General features: G+C 55.7%; 1 protein-coding gene and 1 long non-coding RNA gene across 2 annotated transcripts in view; one reads left to right on the top strand and one right to left on the bottom strand.

Moving 5' to 3' along the window:
* Window positions 1-13201: 13201 nt before the first annotated feature.
* Window positions 13202-19504, bottom strand: part of BCL7A (BAF chromatin remodeling complex subunit BCL7A) — a 29752-nt gene continuing 23449 nt past the window's right edge. Inside the window, exon 6 of the mRNA XM_002722735.6 lies at window positions 13202-15791. Within this exon, the coding sequence (XP_002722781.2) occupies window positions 15720-15791 (72 nt within the window). The 3' untranslated portion in view covers window positions 13202-15719. The remainder of the gene's footprint in view (window positions 15792-19504) is intronic.
* On the top strand, window positions 15690-19314 carry LOC149119825 (uncharacterized). The gene is made up of 2 exons (XR_016227100.1): window positions 15690-15822; window positions 17636-19314. It is a non-coding gene; the product is annotated as an uncharacterized LOC149119825 (long non-coding RNA).

Here is a 19504-nt window from a genome sequence, read left to right on the forward strand (position 1 = left end):
TGGCAGCGGCTTTTCTGCGAGGCCACATTTGATGCAGCAGTTCCACTTCTAGAAGTTCGTTCAAGGAGCTGTGTACAAGTGGAGTGTAGCATCATTTGTGGCAGTGAACACTAGTCCCTACCAAGAGGGACTCCGCTGAATGTGAGAGCCCCAGCACTGTATGTTGAGTTGATTGTACTGACATAGGAGGATGTCCTTGACGGAGTGCTGGGTGGAGAAAAAAGGGTATCAGTAAGTTGATGCTGATTTGTAAAGGTCCATGTCTTTGTGTGTGTCACAAAGTGCAGCAAAATGGGATTGGTGCTGTGCTGTGTTCCGATTTCTGTGAGTCGATTAAGTTGGCATTTCAATTATGATTAACAAGACTGTACTTTGGCAGCACTAACTCCATTTTGAACTTTATGTTTTTTAAGAGATTTGTTTGAAGAGAAGGAGAGACAGACAGGGAGATCTTCCATCTACTGGTTCACTTCTCAAATGGCCACAAAAGCCAGGGCTGGGCCGGGATGAAGCCAGGAGCCTGGAACTCCATCCAGGTCTCCTTTGTGTATGGCAGGGGCCCAAGTGCCTGCACCAGCTTCCGCTTCCTCCCCAGGTGCATTAGCAGGCAGCCAGATCAGAAGCAGAGCAGCCTGGACGACAACAGTTACTCAGATAAGGGAGCCCTCTATCGCTGGTCCCGTGAGACTTTTTTCCTCTTTCTGTAACACGAGCTATCCCTGGACCGAAGGGCTGAGAGAACAAGCAGGCCCCCAGCTTCACAGCAACATTAACAGCTGGGCACCTGTCTGCAGAAGAGATAGTCTGGGATCCAGACTTCTCCTCCCACGGGTGATATCTGGAAGCCAGGATGATACGTCCTGTGGGGCTCAAGATTCTCGTGCCCTCGAGACACAGCTCACCGCGACTGTCCTGCAGCCGTTAGCTGCCCAGGCTCCGCTGCAGAGAAAAGCCTCTGCTTCCTTGCTGGCCACTCGATGGCGCCCAGAACTGCCCAGTGTCCTGGGGAGTGCAGTGTCTGCCCGGCCATTCGGGAAACTGCTTCTGGGGATGTGCCGTGTTCGGTCACGGACTGTGCTGTCAGTTTGGCCCGTTTCCCTGGGCTCTTCATACCCCATCACTGAGGTTGGTGTCGGCGTGCCTTCAGGATGTGTCATTTGATTTCAAGAAGGGTAAAAGGACTTGCCTCTCTTGGAAAAATTATAATCCTTCAGAGTGGAACTGTCACCAGATAGTGGGGAAACCAGGCCACTCGGGTGGAGTGACTCCTGTTTTCCTCTTTATGATTATCTATCTTTTCTAATTTCCAAAATAAACAGGAATTAATGGTATCTATATATTAATTTAAAAAATTAGAAGCAGGCATTTGCCGCTGGTCAGTTCCCCAATATCAAAGTGCCTGGTCCAAGTTCCCACCTCGCAGCTTCAGATCCAACTTCCTGCTGGTGCACTGGAGGCAGGAGGGTGTACCTCAAGTGCTGGGTTCCTGGCATCCATGTGGAAGACCCAGATTGAATTCTGGGCTCCTGGCTTCAGCCCAGCGCGGGCTATTGTGAGCAACTGGTGAGTAAACCAGATGGAAGATTTGTCTTTCTGCCTTCCAAATAATTTTTTTCTAATTTTGTTCATAAGACATAGAAAATGCTTATCATAAAAATTTGCACGAAAATAAGCTTACTTGGGAAGTGTGGCACATCAGGTTAAGTTGCTGCTAATGACAAAAACATCCCAGATGTTTAGCTATTGTGCTTCCTGCGAATGTGCCTTGGGGAAGACAGCGGAGGATAGCTCAAGTGCTTGGCCCTCTCTCTCCCACGTGGGAGGCCTGGGTGAAGTTCCTGGCTCCTGGCTTCAGCCTGGCCCAGCCCCATCTGTTGTGGGCATTTAGGGAGTGAACCAGTGAATGAGAGGTCTGTCTGACTCCCTCTGTCTCTGCCTCTGCCTTTCAAATAAATGATTTTTTTTTTTAATGCCAGCAGCAGTGGACCACTGGGAATGAGGCCCAGTAACGGAGGCCGCTCCAAGCTCAGGCCCAGTGGCTCCAAGGAGAGAGAGGAGGTCTGAGGGGCAGTTTTCAGGGAACCATGAATGCTTGCAGAGGCTCTGGGCTGCTGGTCCGCGCTCCCCTCCTGCTGGGGCAGCAAGTGTACAGAGGGCAGACTTGCAAGGCAGTGCCCAGGGGAGCTAACGAGCACTTCCCATATCCAGGCAAACCACAAGCAAACAGAACCTAATAAGGTAAACCATCTCTTCTCCAAAAATCAGAAGAAACGCCCTGTTGACACCAAATCAGTAATCAGAGGAGTAGGAATTCCAAACACAAAGAGTGGCAGAACAGCAAGAGTCAGCCAGTCAGCAAGTAACAAGGGAGGGAAAGGTAACAATCGGAAGGCTTGAAAAATAACTTTTATAGTCCTAGAAAGAATACACAGAATTCTGTACCTATGGAGCCACAATCCATTCTGGAAAAGAAGCAAATAGACGTCGTTGGAAACAAATACAAACCTATGATCTCAAATAAGGGTTTAGCAGAATAGCAAATAAGTGAGACTGAAAAACCAAACAAACAAAATGTGCTCCAAAATCAAACTGATGATTTCTCCAAGAAAACATCCAAAACAACGTTGTGACAGGAAGCATACATCCAAAAGTCCCAGTTCCAGAAAGAAGACAATGGACAAGAGAGGAAGAAACAAGAAATAACCAAAGCAGCATTAAAAGAAAATTTCCCATGCTGGCGCTATGGCATAGCGGGTAAAGCCGCAGCCTGCAGTGCCCACATCCCATATGGGTGCTGGTTCAAGTCCCGGCTGCTCCACTTCTGATCCAGCTCTCTGCTAATGGCCTGGGAAAGCAGTAGAAGATGGCCCAAGACCTTGGGCCCCTGCACCCGCATGGGAGACCAGGAAGAAGCTCCTGGCTCCTGACTTTGGACCGGTACAGCTCTGGCTGGCACTGTGGTACAGTGGGTTAAGCAGCTGGCTGCAGCACCAACATCCCATATGAGCACCAGTTCGAGTCCCAGCTGCTGCACTTCCAATACAGCTCCCTGCTGATGCACCCGGGAAAGCAGCAGCAGATGGCCCAGATGAAGTTCCTGGCTCCACTGTGGCCATCTGGGGAGTGAACCAGATGCTCGCTCTCTATCTGTTTCTCCCTCTGTAACTTAAAAAAAAAAAAAAAAGATTTATTTATTTATTTGAAAGGCAGAGAGTTACAGAGAGGCAGAGGCAAAGAGAGAGAGAGAGGTCTTCCGTCCAATGGTTCACTCCCCAAATGGCTGCAACAGCCGGGATTGGGCCAGGCTGAAGCCAGGAGCCAGGAGCTCCTTCCGGGTCTCCCACGTGGGTCCAGGGGCCCAAGGGCTTGGGCCATCTTCCACTGCTTTTCCAGGCCACAGAAGAGAGCTGATCGGATGTGGAGCAGCCGGGACTTGAACTGGCACCCATATGGGATGCCAGCACTGCAGGCGGTAACTTTACTCCCTACGCCACAGTGCCGGTCCCCTCTGTCACTCTTTTAATGTAAATAAATAAATCTTAAAAAAAAGAAAAGGTTCTCAGTGCTTAGCACACACACCTGCTATATCTGTAAATATAGACTAGTTGTGCTGTGGTAACAAACTGCTCCCAAGACTCAACGGCTGAAAACCACAAAGATGGGGCGGGCACTGTGGCACAGCAGGTTAAGCCGCTGCTTGCGAAGCTGACATCCTGTATCTGAGTGCCAGTCAAGTCCCGGCTGCTCAGCTTCAGATCCAGTTCCTGGCTGGTGGCTCAAGTACATGCACTTCGGCCACCCCCATGGAAGACCAGGATGGAGCTCCTGGCTCCTAGTTCCAGCCTGGCCCAGCCCTTTAGGAAATGAACCAACAGATACAGACTCCTCTCTCTGTGTTCGGCTTTTCAAATACAGCAATAAAACTTAAAAAAAAAACAAACTCTCAATATAATTTTCACAGTCAGCACTGTCCAGTTCTGTCCCCCTACCCCAACTTTGAGCTTTGTCCCTCTGCTGAACTAAAGGAGCACAGCTGTTGTCCTGGGAGCCCCTTAATCACCCTGGGAACTCATCTCATTTCTGTGTCCAGTCTGCCATTTCTTTGTCCTTGCTGTACTTCCTTATTTCCCAGAAGTACATCCTTCAGTAGCCTTTTCAGAAAGTCAGGGGAAGAACTTCTGAGACCTCACACAACTCAAAGTGCTTGCATCTGCTTGCACGCTTGTTTACTGGTTTGGATAAGTAGAGGACATGAACTGGAACTCATTTGTCTTCTGAATTTGAAAGAACTGCTCCGTGGCCGTACTGCTCTTGGGATTCTGATGTTGGATCCTTTCTGTGTGACCTGTTCCCACCCCTCACCCCCTGAGACTTAGAATTTCCTATTTATCATTGATATTCATGAATGGGTCTTTTTAAAATTAAATGAGATTTAGCCCCTGTGAGCTCTTTTTAAAAGTTTTTAAAATTTATTTTTATTTGAAAGCAGAGAGAGAGAGAGAGAATCTTTCCTCTGCTTGTTTACCCCCCAAATGCTGGAAAGAGCCAGGGCTGGGCCAGGCTGAAGGAGCCAAGAACTCCATCCAGGTCTCCCACGTGGGTGGCAGAAACCCAAGAATTTGAGCCACCACCTGCTGCCTCCGAGGGTACACATTAGCAGGAAGCTGGACTCAGAAACAGAGAGATGACTTGAACCCAGGCCCTCCCGGCATTTTACCTGCTGCTCCAGATGCCTGCTCTGTGGGCTCTTCTAACCTGGAAGCTCCTGTCCTTGGTTGAGGGGCGTTTTCTTACACTATCATTTTCTCCCTTTCATCTTTTCTGTTTTGTCTTTCTGGAACGTCTGTTAGTTGTTGGACTTGTTGAATCAACACTCTATTTTTTATTACATTTGCTGATTTTTGTCTTTCTGACCTACTTTTAAGGAAATTTTACTAACATTTTAAATTATACCTCATTCAAAAAATTCCTTGTCTTTCTTATTTCCCAAGTGTTACTTTTTTTTTTTTAATGGAGCACCCTGTTCTGGTTTCATGGATGCAATCTTGTCTCTCACCTCCCCCTCAGAAACACTGCGTTCATCTGAAGTTATCTTCCGCTGGTGGCATTCTGTTTCTTTTTCTATTGGTTCATTCTGAACTCTCTTCAGGTTGGAAGGTTTCCTTTCTGGAATGCAATCCATTGGGAGACTCACAGTGTCAGAGTACGCTATGGACAGCACCATGGCCCCCGACTGGTGCAGCTGCAGGTGGCCCCTGGCTCAGTGACACTGTCTGGCGTCTTTTCTGTGGGTGGGTCCAGCGGCCAGGAAGGGCCTGTGTGGTCTTGCTGCCCGCTCTGCCCACTGCCACTAAGTCTCCCTGCTCTCAGTCTCTGGCAACTCCACCCTGCCTGCTCTCCACACTGCTATCTCCAGTTCTGGAGCTGGGCTGGTTTAATTTCTCCAGAAGCTAAACCTGCAGTGAGCAGCAGGGCCAATGAACCTGCCCAGGATGGGGCGGGAACCTGGAGGTCCTGTGCACAGGCTTCCAGCCACACCTCCCTGCAGCGCCCTGCCTCTGCCCCACCTGCTGCGTCTGACTCCTGCACGTTTCTGGGGTCTTGGGAGGGACCAGCCGGCTCTTCCGCTCCTCCTCGGCTTGCGAAGCTCCTTCATGCTCTCCATCCTCCGTTCCACTTTTGCCTTGTGGTCTGGGGCTGCAGAAAGGGCCTTGGTTCACTAAATGCAGGTTCTCTGCTTCTTTCTTGTTCTCTTGTACTTTGGGGGTAACAGAGAAAAAGTAAGGGGTAAATGTGTTTACCGCAGTAAAAACTAACACCAAAATAAATTTTTTAAAAAATCTGATTTATTTGGCTAACATTTTTTTTTTTTTGACAGGCAGAATGGACAGTGAGTGAGAGAGAAAGAAAGGTCTTCCTTTTCCGTTGGTTCACCCCGCAATGGCCGCTGCGGCGGCGCACTGCGCTGATCCAAAACTAGGAGCCAGGTGCTTCTCCTGGTCTCCCATGGGGTGCAGGGCCCAAGCACTTGGGCCATCCTCCACTGCACTCCCGGGCCACAGCAGAGAGCTGAACTGGAAGAGGGGCAACCGGGACAGAATCCGGCGCCCCGACCAGGACTAGAAACTGGTGTGCCAGTGCCACAGGCAGGGGATTAGCCTATTGAGATGTGGCGCTGGCTTTGGCTAGCATTTTTTAAAGACTTTATTTATTTATTTGAAAGGCAGTTTTATATATATATATATATATATATATATAGAGAGAGAGAGAGAGAGAGAGAGAGAGAGAGAGAGAGAAACTCCCATCTGCTGGTTCACAAATCAAATGGCCTCAACAACCTGGGCTGGGCCAAGCCAAAGCCAGGAGCACAGAACTCCATCCGGGTCTCCCATGTAGATGGCAGGGGCCCAAGTATTTGAGCTGTCATCTGCTACTTTCCCAGGCCCATTAGCAGGGGGCTAGATTGTGAGTGGAGTAGCTGGGACTGAACTGGTGCTCCAATAAAAGAGGCCGGCATCAGAGGCAGCAGCTTACCCAGCTGCACAACGCCAGCCCTCTTGGCTAACATTTCATAAAGCATGACTTTTTTTTTTTTAAGATTTATTTTATTTATTTGAAAGGCAGAGAGAGAGATCTTCGAACTGCCAAAGCCAGAAGCCAGGAGCTCCCACGTGGGTGCAGGAGCCCAGGCACTTGGGCTATCTTCTTCTGCCTCTCCCAGGTCCATCAGCAGAAAGCTGGATTGGAAGTGGAGCAGCCAGGACACGAGCTGGCGCCCATATGGGATGCTGGCTTCGCAGGCAGCAGCTTTGTCCACTACACCACAGCACATACCCCAAAGCATGATGTTTTATATAAACATTAGAATGTTTGGGTTTATCAGACTCTCAGAAGATCCGACAAGGCTAGGTCCTTGTGTCCACACAGGAGCTCAGGAGGGACAGCACAGCCCAGCTTCCCAGTCCCAGCCCCTCCCTATCACCCAGGCTGCTTTGCTTATTTACCTCTCTGGCTCCTGCAGGCTCTTGAGTGGGAGATCCCTGCTAAGCCTTCTTATCAGCTGTGTGTCCCTCAGTGGAACAAATTAATGGAAACTTTTCCTCCTTGTTGTGGGAGACAGAGCAGTTCAGGAGAGCGAGGGTTGCAGAAGCGGGGGCGGGGCCTGGGAGCCAGATTGAGGGAGGAGGGAATTGAAGGTGAGAGGGCTCTGGACAAAGCCTTCCCATGGGAGACCTTCACACCTGCTTCACAGGGTGAATGAGCCACTATGAAGGGACTTCAAGAAGCCTGGGGAAAACCGAACTAACAGGTAACTTATTTGGGTGCAAGGAAAGTTTTGAAATCCATGCACACTGCAGGGTGTTCCAGAAGTCTGTGGAAAACGCATGGCTGAAATCTGCATCTTCCTAGCAACCACTGTAGGTCAGCATCTTCATGCACTCATTCGTCTTCCAGACATATTCCATGAAGAAATGTCCAGGCAACCATTTTGCCTTTTTTTTTTTTTTTTTTTTTTTTAAGATTTATTTATTGGGGCCGGTGCTGTGGCACAGTGGGTTAACACCCTGGCCTGAAGTGCCGGCATCCCATATGGGCACCAGTTCGAGACCTGGCTGCTCCACTTCCTGTCTGGCTCTCTGCTATGGCCTGGGAAAGCAGTGGAAGATGGCCCAAGTCCTTGGGCCCCTGCACCCACTTGGGAGACCCCGAAGAAGCTCCTGGCTTCGGATCGGCGCAGCTCCGGCTGTTGCAGCCACCTGGGGAGTGGACCAGCAGATGCTGGGTCATCCCAGCATCCTGTGTGGAACCTTTGCAATGAAGAGTACTGCTCTCTGGGGCTGGCGCTGTGGTGTAGTGGGTAAGGCTACCGCCTGCAATGCTGGCATCCCATATGGATACTAGTTCGAGTCCTGGCTACTCCACTTCCGATCCAGCTCTCTGCTGTGGCCTGGGAAAGCAGTAGAAGATGGCCCAAGTCCTTGGGCCCCTGCACCCACGTGGGAGATTCAGAAGAAGCTCCTGGCTCCTGGCTTCAAATCAGCGCAGCTCCAACTGTTGCAGCCAACTGGGAAGTGAGCCAGTGAATGGAGGACCTCTCTCTCTCTCTCTCTGTCTCTCTCTCTGCCTCTCCTCTCTCTGGGTAACTCTGACTTTCAAATAAATAAATAAATCTTAAAAAAAAAAAAAAAAAAAAGAGTACTGCTCTCAGCATCCTCAGGGTGCTGGGGTAGTGGGATGTGAGGCCCTGCTTTGTAGTTGAGCCCCTGCCCCGCGTGCCCCCCAAACCTAACAGCTGGAGTCTGTTACGGTTCTCTGCTGGCTCAAGATTCTGTTTCTGCTCTCGTTACCTCTTCTCTCTCTTCCTGAAGCCTCCTGCGTAAAACAAACCATGAAAGGGCAGGGGTGGCCCCGCGGTCTGGCAACCTCCCTTTGAAAATAAACAAGCGCCGAAACTGAAAGGCAGCGGCTCCCTCTGGGGACCACTCGGAGAAGGAGTTCAGGGCCGGTGCATCCGCCGCGCGTGGCTCCCCTGCCCGCCGGCGGCAGGTCGGATGCGGCAGCAGAGCCAAACAGGATCCCAAGATTGCCTCGGCTGTCACCCCTGGCCGCAGTGACCCAGGGGCTTTCCCAGCCAGCACCCAGTCACAGGGGGAGCCCCCAGCCCTGAGCAGTCTGCAGGGCCTTCCTAACACGCCCCGGTCTCAGGGGTCCCCACACAACCCCGAAGGGGGGCCGGTTGCCCCCGGCTTACAGTCAGAGAAACTGAGGCACATGTGGGTGAAGAAACAGGATCTGCCCACAGCTGCTCCGAGGTGTAACCAACGTCGCCATCAAACCCCCCACCGTCAGTGCGCAACCCCACGCGCTGTGACAAGTTCACACGGTTGAGTCATCGGCCCACAGTCCAGTCGGAGAAGATTCGCATCACACACCGCGGTGAGTCCCTGCTTCTGGCTCCTGGCGGCCCAGGCTCGGCTTTCTATCTAGAAACTGCACCTCCTGGCAACGGCAGAATCCTGCAGCGGCAGCAGCCGGTTTCCCACCAGACTCCGAGAGGGGGACAGAAAGCACACCTTCCTCAGGAAGCACCGGATCAAACCTCGGTTTCCACGTCTAAAAAGCAAGTTGGCGCCAGCACTGTGGCATAGGGGCCGGCGCTGTGGCATAGCGGGTCAAGCCGCTGCCTGCAGTGCTGGCATCCCATATGGATGCTGGTTCGAGACCTGGCTGCTCCACTTCCGATCCAGTTCTCTGCTATGGCCTAGGAAAGCAGTGGAAGATGGCCCAAGTCCTTGGGCCCCTGCACCTGTGTGGGAGACCTGGAGGAAGCTCCTGGCCCCTGGCTTCAGATCAGCTCAGCTCCGGCCATTGTGGTCATCTGGGGAGTGACCCAGCGGATGGAAGACCTCTTTCTGCCTCTACCACTCTCTGTAACTGTCTTTCAAATAAATAAAATAAATCTTAAGGTTAAAAAAAAAGAAAACAAGTTTACTTACATATTTTCATTTTATTTGAAACCCAGAGGGGCAGAGAGACTTTGCTGGTTCACTCCTCAAAGGCCCACAACAGCCAGGACTGGGCCAGGCTGAAGCCAGGAGCCAGGGCCTCCATCCAGGTCTCCCACACGGGGGGCAGGAACCCAAGTACTGGAGCCACCACTTGGTGCCTGCCAGCGTGCACGTTAGCAGGAAGCTGGACTCAGGCATGAGCAGAACACAAACAAACCCAGGCACTGTGCAACGCGACGCAGGTGGCCCACGTGGCATCCTGCACTGCTCTTACCCCTTCCCAGGCTGCAACCCAGGGTGGAGTGAGACCACGGAGTCTTCGCAATGGCCTCCTGCCCCCCACAACCTGGGAACACAGAGCAGCAGGAGAACGGATAAGCACCACCCAGGAGCCTCAGCCGCCAGCGTTCTCCAGCAGCGAGAATGGCTCCGAGGGCACGCGACAGCGTCACGCATCCTCACGCACAGTGTTGAGCAGAAGCAGCAAGGCACAAAAGGCACACACTGTGCCTGCGAGTCCGTGAATGTCAAGTTCAAATCTGTCTGCAGGCGAAGGCCAGGGAAGCGGTGATGACAGCCTCCCAGGATCATCCTGTTACTTGGTCGGGTGCTGGTTACACAGGTGTGTTCAGTGGGTGAAGATTCGTTGGGCTGCACCCTTCTGTGTCGATAGAAAAATCCAGAAAAGCCTTGCCTGGTGCCCAGTCGTCATGATGGCGATTCTAACCAGAGTCTTTCGGCAGGGCGGGGGCGGGGACAGGCACTCTCTGTAAAGGGCCGGGTCCTACGTATTTCCCACGTCGGGAGCAGCAGGCCGGGTTCCTGACCCCCAGCACAGTGGAAGACAGGCTGGGCTCAGTTGTGCCTGCCGAGTGATGGACAGGCCCGGTCCCTGCTCGAAGCCACCACTCAGCATTACACGGCGGGCTGGTCTCTGAGACCCGGGGCGCTCGGCTCCCTGCTGGGGCCCCGGGAGAGCATCGCGTGCTCCAGCCCCTAGCCCAGGGGGCCCTGTCTCCTCTTCCGCCCGATTCCCCCCCATCCGGGGGTGGGGGGCTTCTGCTCGGCCCCAGCCAACTCAGCTGTGCATCATGCCAGGCTCCCTCCGGCGTCCATCAACTGGGGAAGAGTAGGGTCCTTGAGAGAGTAAAGTGTAGTTTGGCGGTCAAGGGCGGGGGCCTGCGGGTGGGCAGTTCTCTCCTTCCCCTGTGCCTCGGGCGCTAGAGGCTGGCCCGGGGTGTAGCCGCGCTGAGGATAACCAACGACAACGCTAACATTCAGATTGACCACGGTCACATCCCCTCGCCTAAATCCCCTAAATCCCCGACACGACAACGCGAGTGGGCACGCTTTTCCGCCGTCCCACGTAGCAGGTAAGGGCCCCAGAGCTCAGAGAGGCCAAGGCACATGCTGCGACCACACAGCCCCGGCCTGGCGGCCTTGGTGCTCAGAACCAGGTCCCCGTGACTGAGGCCTTGTCACGTGGAGGCGCCCACTCGGGGGTCAGGAGGCCCTCTGGGTTTGCGGGCACTCCCCACGGTCTAGCACGGCGGGGCGAGGGCTCTCGTTGGGGCGAGGCTCTGAGAGGCTGAGGGGAACGTACCCGAGCCCGCGCGGGCGTCCAAAGGCTAAGCCGCGAAGCTCGGGGACCGCGCTGGCCTCGGGCCTGGCTGGCAGCGAGAGCTCGACCGGAAGCGCGGGCTCACCGTCCAACAACTCCTCCCTGTGCTGGGTCAACTCAGGCAGGTTTCTTCCCGTGTGGAAGCCACAACGGCCCCGCAGCTCCTTCCCAGCGCAGCCGAGGCTCCCGCTGTGGCTTTCCCGCCATTTCCCGCAGAAATCCCAGGGCTGACTCCCATTGGCCCATCTCGAGTCATGTGCCCACCCCTGAACCAATGACAGCAGCGAGGGAGACAGACCGCGCTGGTTGGACGGGCCTGGGGGATGGCGACCCCCAGTGGACGAAGAGGGGAATGTGCCGGGGGCTGTGCCAGAGTTGGTCTGGAGCGAAAAATGCGCTCAGAAAGGGGCCGTCAGGGTCTGCGGTCCATGCTCTGCCCCACCGCGGACCCCCATGGCAGTCGGCTTGGCATCCGCTTGGACCCGAGCTTTCTCCGCCTGCCTTCCCCAGCCCACCTGTTCCCTCCTGGAGAGACTCAGGCCTTCTGCCAAGGGCTGGCCTCCTGTCTGCTTACTGTCCCCCTCCCCTAACCACGCCGCCAGGCTGGCCTTTTCCAATCCATGCTATTCACAGGCAGCACCCGCCCTGGTCCACCAGAGCCACGGCTGGGGTTCCTCCACCAGCCCAGGAGCCGCCCTGACCCCTGCCATCAGGATACACATCCCCTCTGATCCCACACCGTGTCAGGCAGCCTGCTGAGGGCGGCGGGCTCACTTACCTGCCTGGACGGCGTTTCTTTTTTTTTTTTTTTTTCAGTGAGAGAGAGAAAGGTCTTCCTTTTCCATTGGTTCACCCCCAAAAATGGTCACTATGGCCGGCGCGCTGCGCCAATCTGAAACCAGGAGCTAGGAGCCTCCTCCTGGTCTCCCATGTGGGTGCAGGGCCCAAGCACTTGGGCCATCCTCCACTGCACTCCCTGACCACAGCAGAGAGCTGGCCTGGAGGAGGAGCAACCAGGAGAGAACTGGAGCTCTAACTGGGACTAGAACCCGGTGTGCCGGCGCCACAGGCAGAGGATTAGCCTAGTGAGCCGCGGCGCCGGCCAACGGTCGGGTTTCAACACTGGCTGCCCAGTGCCCAGCACACACACGGTGCTCAATGAAGGAATGAATGAATGCCTACAAAGCTCAGACTTCCAGCTCTTGTGCACAACTCCTTGATGAGGGAGATGGGAAAGCGAGCCAGACAGAGCAAGACAGCAGTGAGAGGCCTGAGACCAGGGGCCTGGGACCAGGCCACACAGAGGAAGGGCAAGCTTCAGAGCCTGGGAGGAGTGGACGTTCACAGGGCAGCGGGGGCCAGGCCACAGCCACGTGGGGACAGAAGGGAGGGCATGAGAGGGTGCCAGCTCCTGCAGTTTGCTTTGTCAAGCAAACAAGGCCTCCGTGATTTGTGTTTCGTTGAGCTGAACTTTCCACTTCAGGAGTTGACTTCGCTGAACACAACCAACGCCGGTACAAACACGGGAGTGTGTTGGAAAGGACTGGGGCGGGAGGGGGGCAAACAAGACCCCAGGGGGAGAGGGCGGTCTCTAGGCGGTCCTCGGGGAGACTCGGCCCTGTCCCCTCTGGGCAGCTAACCCAGGGCCACGGCTGAACTTCAGCTGGAAGACGGACAGAGGGGAGGGAGGCTGGGCCGAGCGCAGAGTCCCGGGAGGCTCTGGCTCCCGGCTAAGATGCCAAGGGAGGGCCCACCGCCCCTGAAGTCGAGGGAGAGGCTAACCCTGTGCTCTCCGGGCCTGGGGTGGCTCAGGTGGGGCTCTGAGCGGCCACACAAGCGAGGCAAGGGACAGTCCCGATCGCTCACCTGCACAAGGCAGCCAACCACACCTGCCCACACAAGGGAGCATCTAGCAGCCCAGCTGGCTACTCCTGCGACCTACCAGCAGCTCACCCCACCCTGTGCGCTCAGGGCCACCCCACCACGCCGCAGAGGCCACGGTAGCCTGTGAGGAACAGCACCCCCCGACCTGGTTTCACTGTCTCTGAGGATGCCACAAAACCACACGGCATTCATGATTTGAAATTTTTTTTAATTTTCTGAAATGGAACCATTGTACATTGTACAAACCATATCTACTGATGGAATAAATAAGTGAAAAATTATACTGCTGTACAACACACCAAAAAAAAATCGTAAGAGGGAAAAAAAATTGGGTGACGGTGAAAAAAGGTCTTTATACCTCTAACCAGGTCCTGGGCGAGAATGGACACTCCAAACCACGACACCGCCGGAGGATGGGAGGGCACCCTGGGTGAGTCGGTCAACAGCCTTCCGGGTGATGGGTGTTAAGTGCCAGCACTTTGTGGAATGTGTAGCCGCAGCTTCCCCAGCTTCAAGTTCTGGGGGGAGTAAGTCTGCCCTGGGAGCCCTTTAGGCCACGGGGCCGGATGTCCACGGAAGGCATTCGCGTAGGGCCCCCGCCCAGGCCAGCCCGGTTACAGGTCTGTCGGGGGGCGAGGGCGAGGGGCGCAGGGCGGAAGGGGGCAGCCGCGGCGGCGAAGGAAGCACGTCGATTTCTGCAGTCTGACTATCCCCGGGGAAGGCCTCCGTGGCCAGCGTGGTGCGCAGGGCTGCTGGCACGTTGCCTGGCGTGGGCGCGGCGGGGCCGGAGCTCCTGGCCGCCGGCCCAGTCCTACCTTCAGGCACTTCAGAGAAAAACAAATGACAGCCCGGGCACTGTGGACGTCAGCTCCGGCCCCCCGCCCCGGCAGCCTGGCCGCCACCGCAGCCCCCTACCCTGCGTTCCCACGTGTGCGCTGGAGTTCCTTCAGCTGTCAGGGTCGTAACCTCTCGTTTCCCAAAAAAAGAAAAGGAAATAAATACACAAATTCATGTCTCACCGACGCGGAGTCTCGCTGCAGAGCTCAGCGTGCCCGGGACCCGCCGGCCGCAGCAGCACCAGCCGCCCGAGGGGCGCGGGCGAGCCCGAGGATTGTGTGTTGAAGACAAACCTTTCGGCATCGCCAACTTCAACATGGAGATTTCTTTCCAAAGTTTTTTTTTTTCTTCCCTTATTTCAGGAGACGTTTTGCATGAGGTATTTGAGATTCAGGAACATTTTGATTCTTCTTGAAGTGCAGGAAGTAAGCTCCCTTGAAAAAAGCAGGAGCCTCACCCTCAGAAACTCTTAGAAAAAAACAGGATCTGCAGACACTTCTCACGGTGGTCAGGAGAGAGCGCCTCACAGCACAGGTGGTACCGGAGATGCACCGATTAGCCAAAGAGAACAAGACCCGCGGCCCCACCCCCGACACACAACTCCAGTGCGGCCCAGAAAGCTGGGAAGGGGTTTAAGGTCTGAGGAGTGTGTAGATTAACAAGGAGCAGGCCCGGCCTCGGAGGGCCACGCCGTGCCAGGTCCGCCCGGGGCCTCCCGTCCGGAGCGTGTGCAAATCTTCCCGATTCCCTGGTGCCTCTTCCGCGGCCTTCAAGGCCCCACAGGCACGTCCTGGGAATGACCCTCGGCCCAGCCTCGGGCTCTGAGGGCTGAGTGGACTTCCACCAACCTTGCCTCGGGCGGGGGCGGGCAAGGGGGAGGCAGAGGGCAGCAGGTTACCGTGGATTTGAAATCCAAGCAACATCCTATGGGAGAGAGTTCAGCACCAGCTCTGCCTGCCGCCAGCTCTCGGCCTCCCCGGCCCTGTCACCGTCTCACGGAGACCACCCTGCAGTCCGCCGGGGAAGCCGACTCTTCTTCGGAGGTCTGGGACAAAGTGGTGTGGTGATGGAGGGGGCGATGGGGTGCAAGTGCCAGGAATATCCAAGGGCTCTGTGCATCCGCGGGGCCTGTCGGGGGCCGGAGGAGGCCAGCTCCCGGGGGCTGTGTCCTGATTCCTGTGACTCCTCGGACCCCGGAGGCTGGTGCTGACCCCACCCAGGGCTCGGGGCACACCCACCAAGCCCCCTCACCGGGAAGTCAGGTGGGCGAGGAGCACCGACCCCTCTGCAGCCGTGGCTCCGTCCTGCCTGTTCCCTCGGAGTCCTGGGCGGGCTGGAGAGAGGCCAACATGGTGGCAGCTGCTGCCTGAACCAAACCAAGAGGGCACTTTGCAAAGGGAGATGCAAAACAACCAGGAAACATGCCAGAGGTCACCTCAAGGGCACAAGGCACAAAAAAAGAAAGCAGAAGGAATCGATTGAACAGTGAAAAGCCTCCGACGAAAAGTGACTTCCTGATCGGTTCCACCCTCGAATAGCTTATCTCGTTAAATAGAGAAGTGGAAGAAAAAATACAGCAGCAACACAAGTGTACTCTTGGCTTCCGAGACAGTGTGCAGTCACTCCTGAGCTGTCGCCCGCTTCCCGAGCACGGCCACTGCAAGGTCCGATGTCCGCTCCACAGCGCAGTTCTTCAGGGTCTGCGAAGGGATGCCGGTCTAGGCGGTCTTGGATTTGCACTTGGTAAACTTGAAAACGTTCTTAGTTGTGTTCGCACCCAAGAGCAATTGCTCGGGCCACGCTGCCCTAGGATGAAGCCTGCTGACGCGCCTTCCAGGAAACGGGGGTCGGAGGCGTTCCGGGGGCGCCTACATCTCTTCCGAGTTTTGCTGGGAGACCTCTAGTTTCATCTTTTTAGAGGGCGGTGCTCCCTCCAAATCCTGCAGTGCAGAAGGAAAACGAGAGGCGCCGGTGAGTATGGGGGCAGAGGAAGGAAGCAAGAGTGAGCGTCTGTGCCACTCGGAGCTGTGCCCTCGTGAGGACCCGGGGGTCCACAGAGCGACAGAGACTTCCTCCCGGGGTCTGAAAGCTCCCTGGCTGCGCAGGGCCAGCCCAGGACGGCTCCCCGCACGCTCCCTCTGCCCTGCAGCCCTCCTGCGAATCCCTGGCTGAAGCGGTCATTCGTGCACCTGTCGGGCTGAGCTCTCAAGCTCTAAGGTTGCTGCACGGAGACAGGCTGTCCCTCCCCCAGCGTGTATGCGGACCATACCTGTTTGTTACTCTGGGGGAGGAGTCTCTAGTTGTCCCCAAATTCCAAGAAGTTCCAAGACCCCCAAATACGTGATGCCTTCACTCACTTTTCCATGCCCCCACCACCTGAGGCATCTGGGAGGTTCCCATCACCTGCGACCAAATTCCCCCGGGCCCTGACCAGTGCTGCTGCTTCCCTGAGTATGCTGCCCAAGCCCGAGCCTGCACGGCAGCCCACAGCCCCTTCCCCTGCCCCTCCAGACCAGTTGGCAGGTTCCACGCACACCTGCTCCCCAGCCCACCTGTCGCTGCACCACCACTGCGTGGCCTCCCCACACAGCCTGTGCCATCCTCCTAAATGATGAGCCGTGCACAGGAGACAAAACCCCCTGACTCCAGAACAAAATCCCACCCCCCGGGGACCCGCCTGGGCAACCTCCTCGTCGTACGGCCTTGTGCTGTCCACCCGCCTCCACTGGGGCCGGCGGCCGTGTGGAGCCCGTGCACCGCAGGCTGCCTGCCCAGGGAGCCTGCCCTGCTCGCCCTGAGCCCATGCTTCAGACTCTGTGCAGTCTGTTCTCCAGCCAGCGATGGCACCGAGGCCCTGTCCTCCTCTCGCAGCACTGGGACGCGCACCCACTGGCACCTGCCATTTCCTGGTTGTGCCTCACCGTCAGCCCCAGGAGGGAGGGGAGGGGCCGCTCTGCCTGAGTCACCCAGGCACAGCGCCTGGTAGGCAGTGAAGGCGCTCCGTGTGGGATGTGAGACAGGCCCCTGGCCTGGAGGTGGGATGTGGCGTCAGCCTTGGAGAGAAGCCTACGTGAGCTGTTTCTGAGTCCCTGGAGGCAGGGGTTAGGAAGCTAGGGAGAGCTTGCTCTCATTATTTTCATTATTTGAAAGAGTGACAGAGAGAAGGAAAGAGAGATAGAGAGAGATCTTCCATCTGTTGGCTCACTCCCCAAATATCTGCAGCAGCCAGGGCTGAGGCAGATGAAAGCCAGGAGCCAGGAACTCAATCCAGGCCTCCCGTGCGGGGAGCAGGGTGGAACCATCACCGGCTGCCTCCCAGGGCACCCATCAGCAGGAAGCAGGGCTGGGACTCAGCCCCAGGCAGACTGACGTGCGATGTGGGTGCCCCAGGTGCATCCTAACAGCTGAGCCAGACGTCTGCCTTCTTTCCCTACTTTGAAAGGACTACAAGCTCCACAGTGTCCTAGGAGAGTCCCTGTGAGGGGCAGGGCCCTCTGGCCGAGCGCCTGGCCACTACGAAGTGATGGTGAGTGACCTGCGGGCAGGCCCAGAGAGCTGACGGCCCTGAGTCAGGAGGAGAGAGCAGGAGACAGACGTGTGGCCTGAAGTGTTGCTCAGAACGCCAGGCTGTCTGTTCGACTGGACCTCTCCCACCTCCTGCTCACATCCTGAGCTCGGGTGGAGGTGGGGAGCAAGGGGAGAGGCCCGGTTTCAGCTTTGAGGTTTGGGTCGTCCTCAGGGACGCCCTCACACAGCTTTGGGATGCCAATTTGGAACTCTCCAGGCGCTGGCCAGAGATGGAGCTGGCACTGGAACCGGGGTCTGACTCTGGGACGCCTAACCTCATCACCGGCCCTACATCTGCAGCGACTGGCCCGGAGGAGGACGCCCCATGACGCCTCAGAGAGGGGCTTGGCTGCACAATTCCCAGCGACGCCCTGGCGTCCCAGCTCCAGAGGACGCTTGCAAGGCTTTTGTGGATTCAAAGAAATGAAAATGAAGAGGCTGGGGCAGGCGCTGCAATACAGAGGGGTAAGACACAGTCTGCAACACCGGCATCTCACATGGGAGTGCAGGGTCAAGCCCCAGCTGCTCCGCATCCATCCAGCTTCCTGCAAAGGCTTCTGGGAAGGCAGCAAAAAAATGGCCCAAGAACTTGGCTCCCTGCCACTCATGGGGAGACCAGGGAGCTCTGGGCTCACATCCATGGCCTGGCCCAGACCTGGCTGATGCAGGCATTTGAGGAACAAACCAGCTGACAGAAGATCAACCTCTCTGTCTCCATCTCTCTCTGTACTCTTTCAAATAAATCTTTACAAATAAATACTTTTTAAAAATACTTATTTGTATTATATTTATAAATAAATATTTTAAAAAACATGGGCACCAATTCAAGCCCGAGATGCTCTACTTCTGATCCCGCTCTCTGCCATGGCTTGGGAGAGCGGTATGGCCCAAGTCCTTGGGCCCCTCTACCCACGTGGGAGACCCAGAGGAAGCTCCTGGCTCCTGGCTTTGGATAGGCACAGTTCTGGCCATTGTGGCCATCTGGGGGAGTGAATCACTGGATGGAAGATCACTCTCTCTCTGCCTCTGCTTCCCTGTAACTCTTTCTTTCTTTTTTTTTTTTTTTTTTTTTTTTTGACAGGCAGAGTGGACAGTGAGAGACAGAGAGAAAGGTCTTCCTTTTCCATTGGTTCACTCTCCAATGGCCGCCATGGCCGGCGTGCTGCGGCCAGTGCACCACGCTGATCCAAAGCCAGGAGCCAGGTGCTTCTCCTGGTCTCCCATGGGGTGCAGGGCCCAAGCACTTGGGCCATCCTCCACTGCACTCCCTGGCCACAGCAGAGAGCTGGCCTGGAAGAGGGGCAACCGGGACAGAATCCGGCGCCCCGACCGGGACTAGAACCCAGGGTGCCGGCGCTGCAGGCAGAGGATTAGCCTATTGAGCCGCAGCGCCGGCCTTGTAACTCTACCTTTCAAACAAACAAATAAATCTTGGGGAAAAAAAAATAGCCGGGACATGAACCAGAACCCATATGGGATGCCAGCCCTGCAGGCCACGGCTCAACCTGCTATGCCACAATGTCAGCCCTTAAAATAAATATTTTTTTTTTAAAGTGAAGAAGGTGGCCAGTGCCACGGCTCACTAGGCTAATCCTCTGCCTGCGGCGCTGGCACTCTGGGTTCTAGTCCCGGTTGGGGCACCGGGTTCTGTCCTGGTTGCTCCTCTTCCAGTCCAGCTCTCTGCTCTGGCCCGGGAAGGCAGTGGAGGATGGCCCAATTGCTTGGGCCCTGCATCCGCATGGGAGACCAGGAGGAGGCACCTGGCTCCTGGCTTCGGATCGGCACAGTGCGCTGGCTGTAGTGGCCATTTGGGGGGTGAACCAACAGAAGGAAGACCTTTCTCTCTGTCTCTCTTTCACTAACTCTGCCTGTCAAAAAAATAAATAAATAAATAAAGTGAAGGTGAGGCTGAGATGAAGGGCCCCTCCTCCTCCTCCTCTTCCCCCAGAGGCACCCCGAGGCCATGGCCCTGGCACCCAGGCCAGGACACAGGACCATACTCATGGGTGCTGCTCCAATACAAGAACACCATTCCACCATTCCTGACAACCCAGTGGGCCTGGCCACTAGCGCTGGCCCCGAGGCC

Source organism: Oryctolagus cuniculus, chromosome 21 (genome assembly GCF_051225735.1).
Source record: "Oryctolagus cuniculus isolate XC-2025 breed Fujian yellow rabbit chromosome 21, ASM5122573v1, whole genome shotgun sequence".
NCBI classification, from domain to species: Eukaryota; Metazoa; Chordata; class Mammalia; order Lagomorpha; family Leporidae; genus Oryctolagus; species Oryctolagus cuniculus.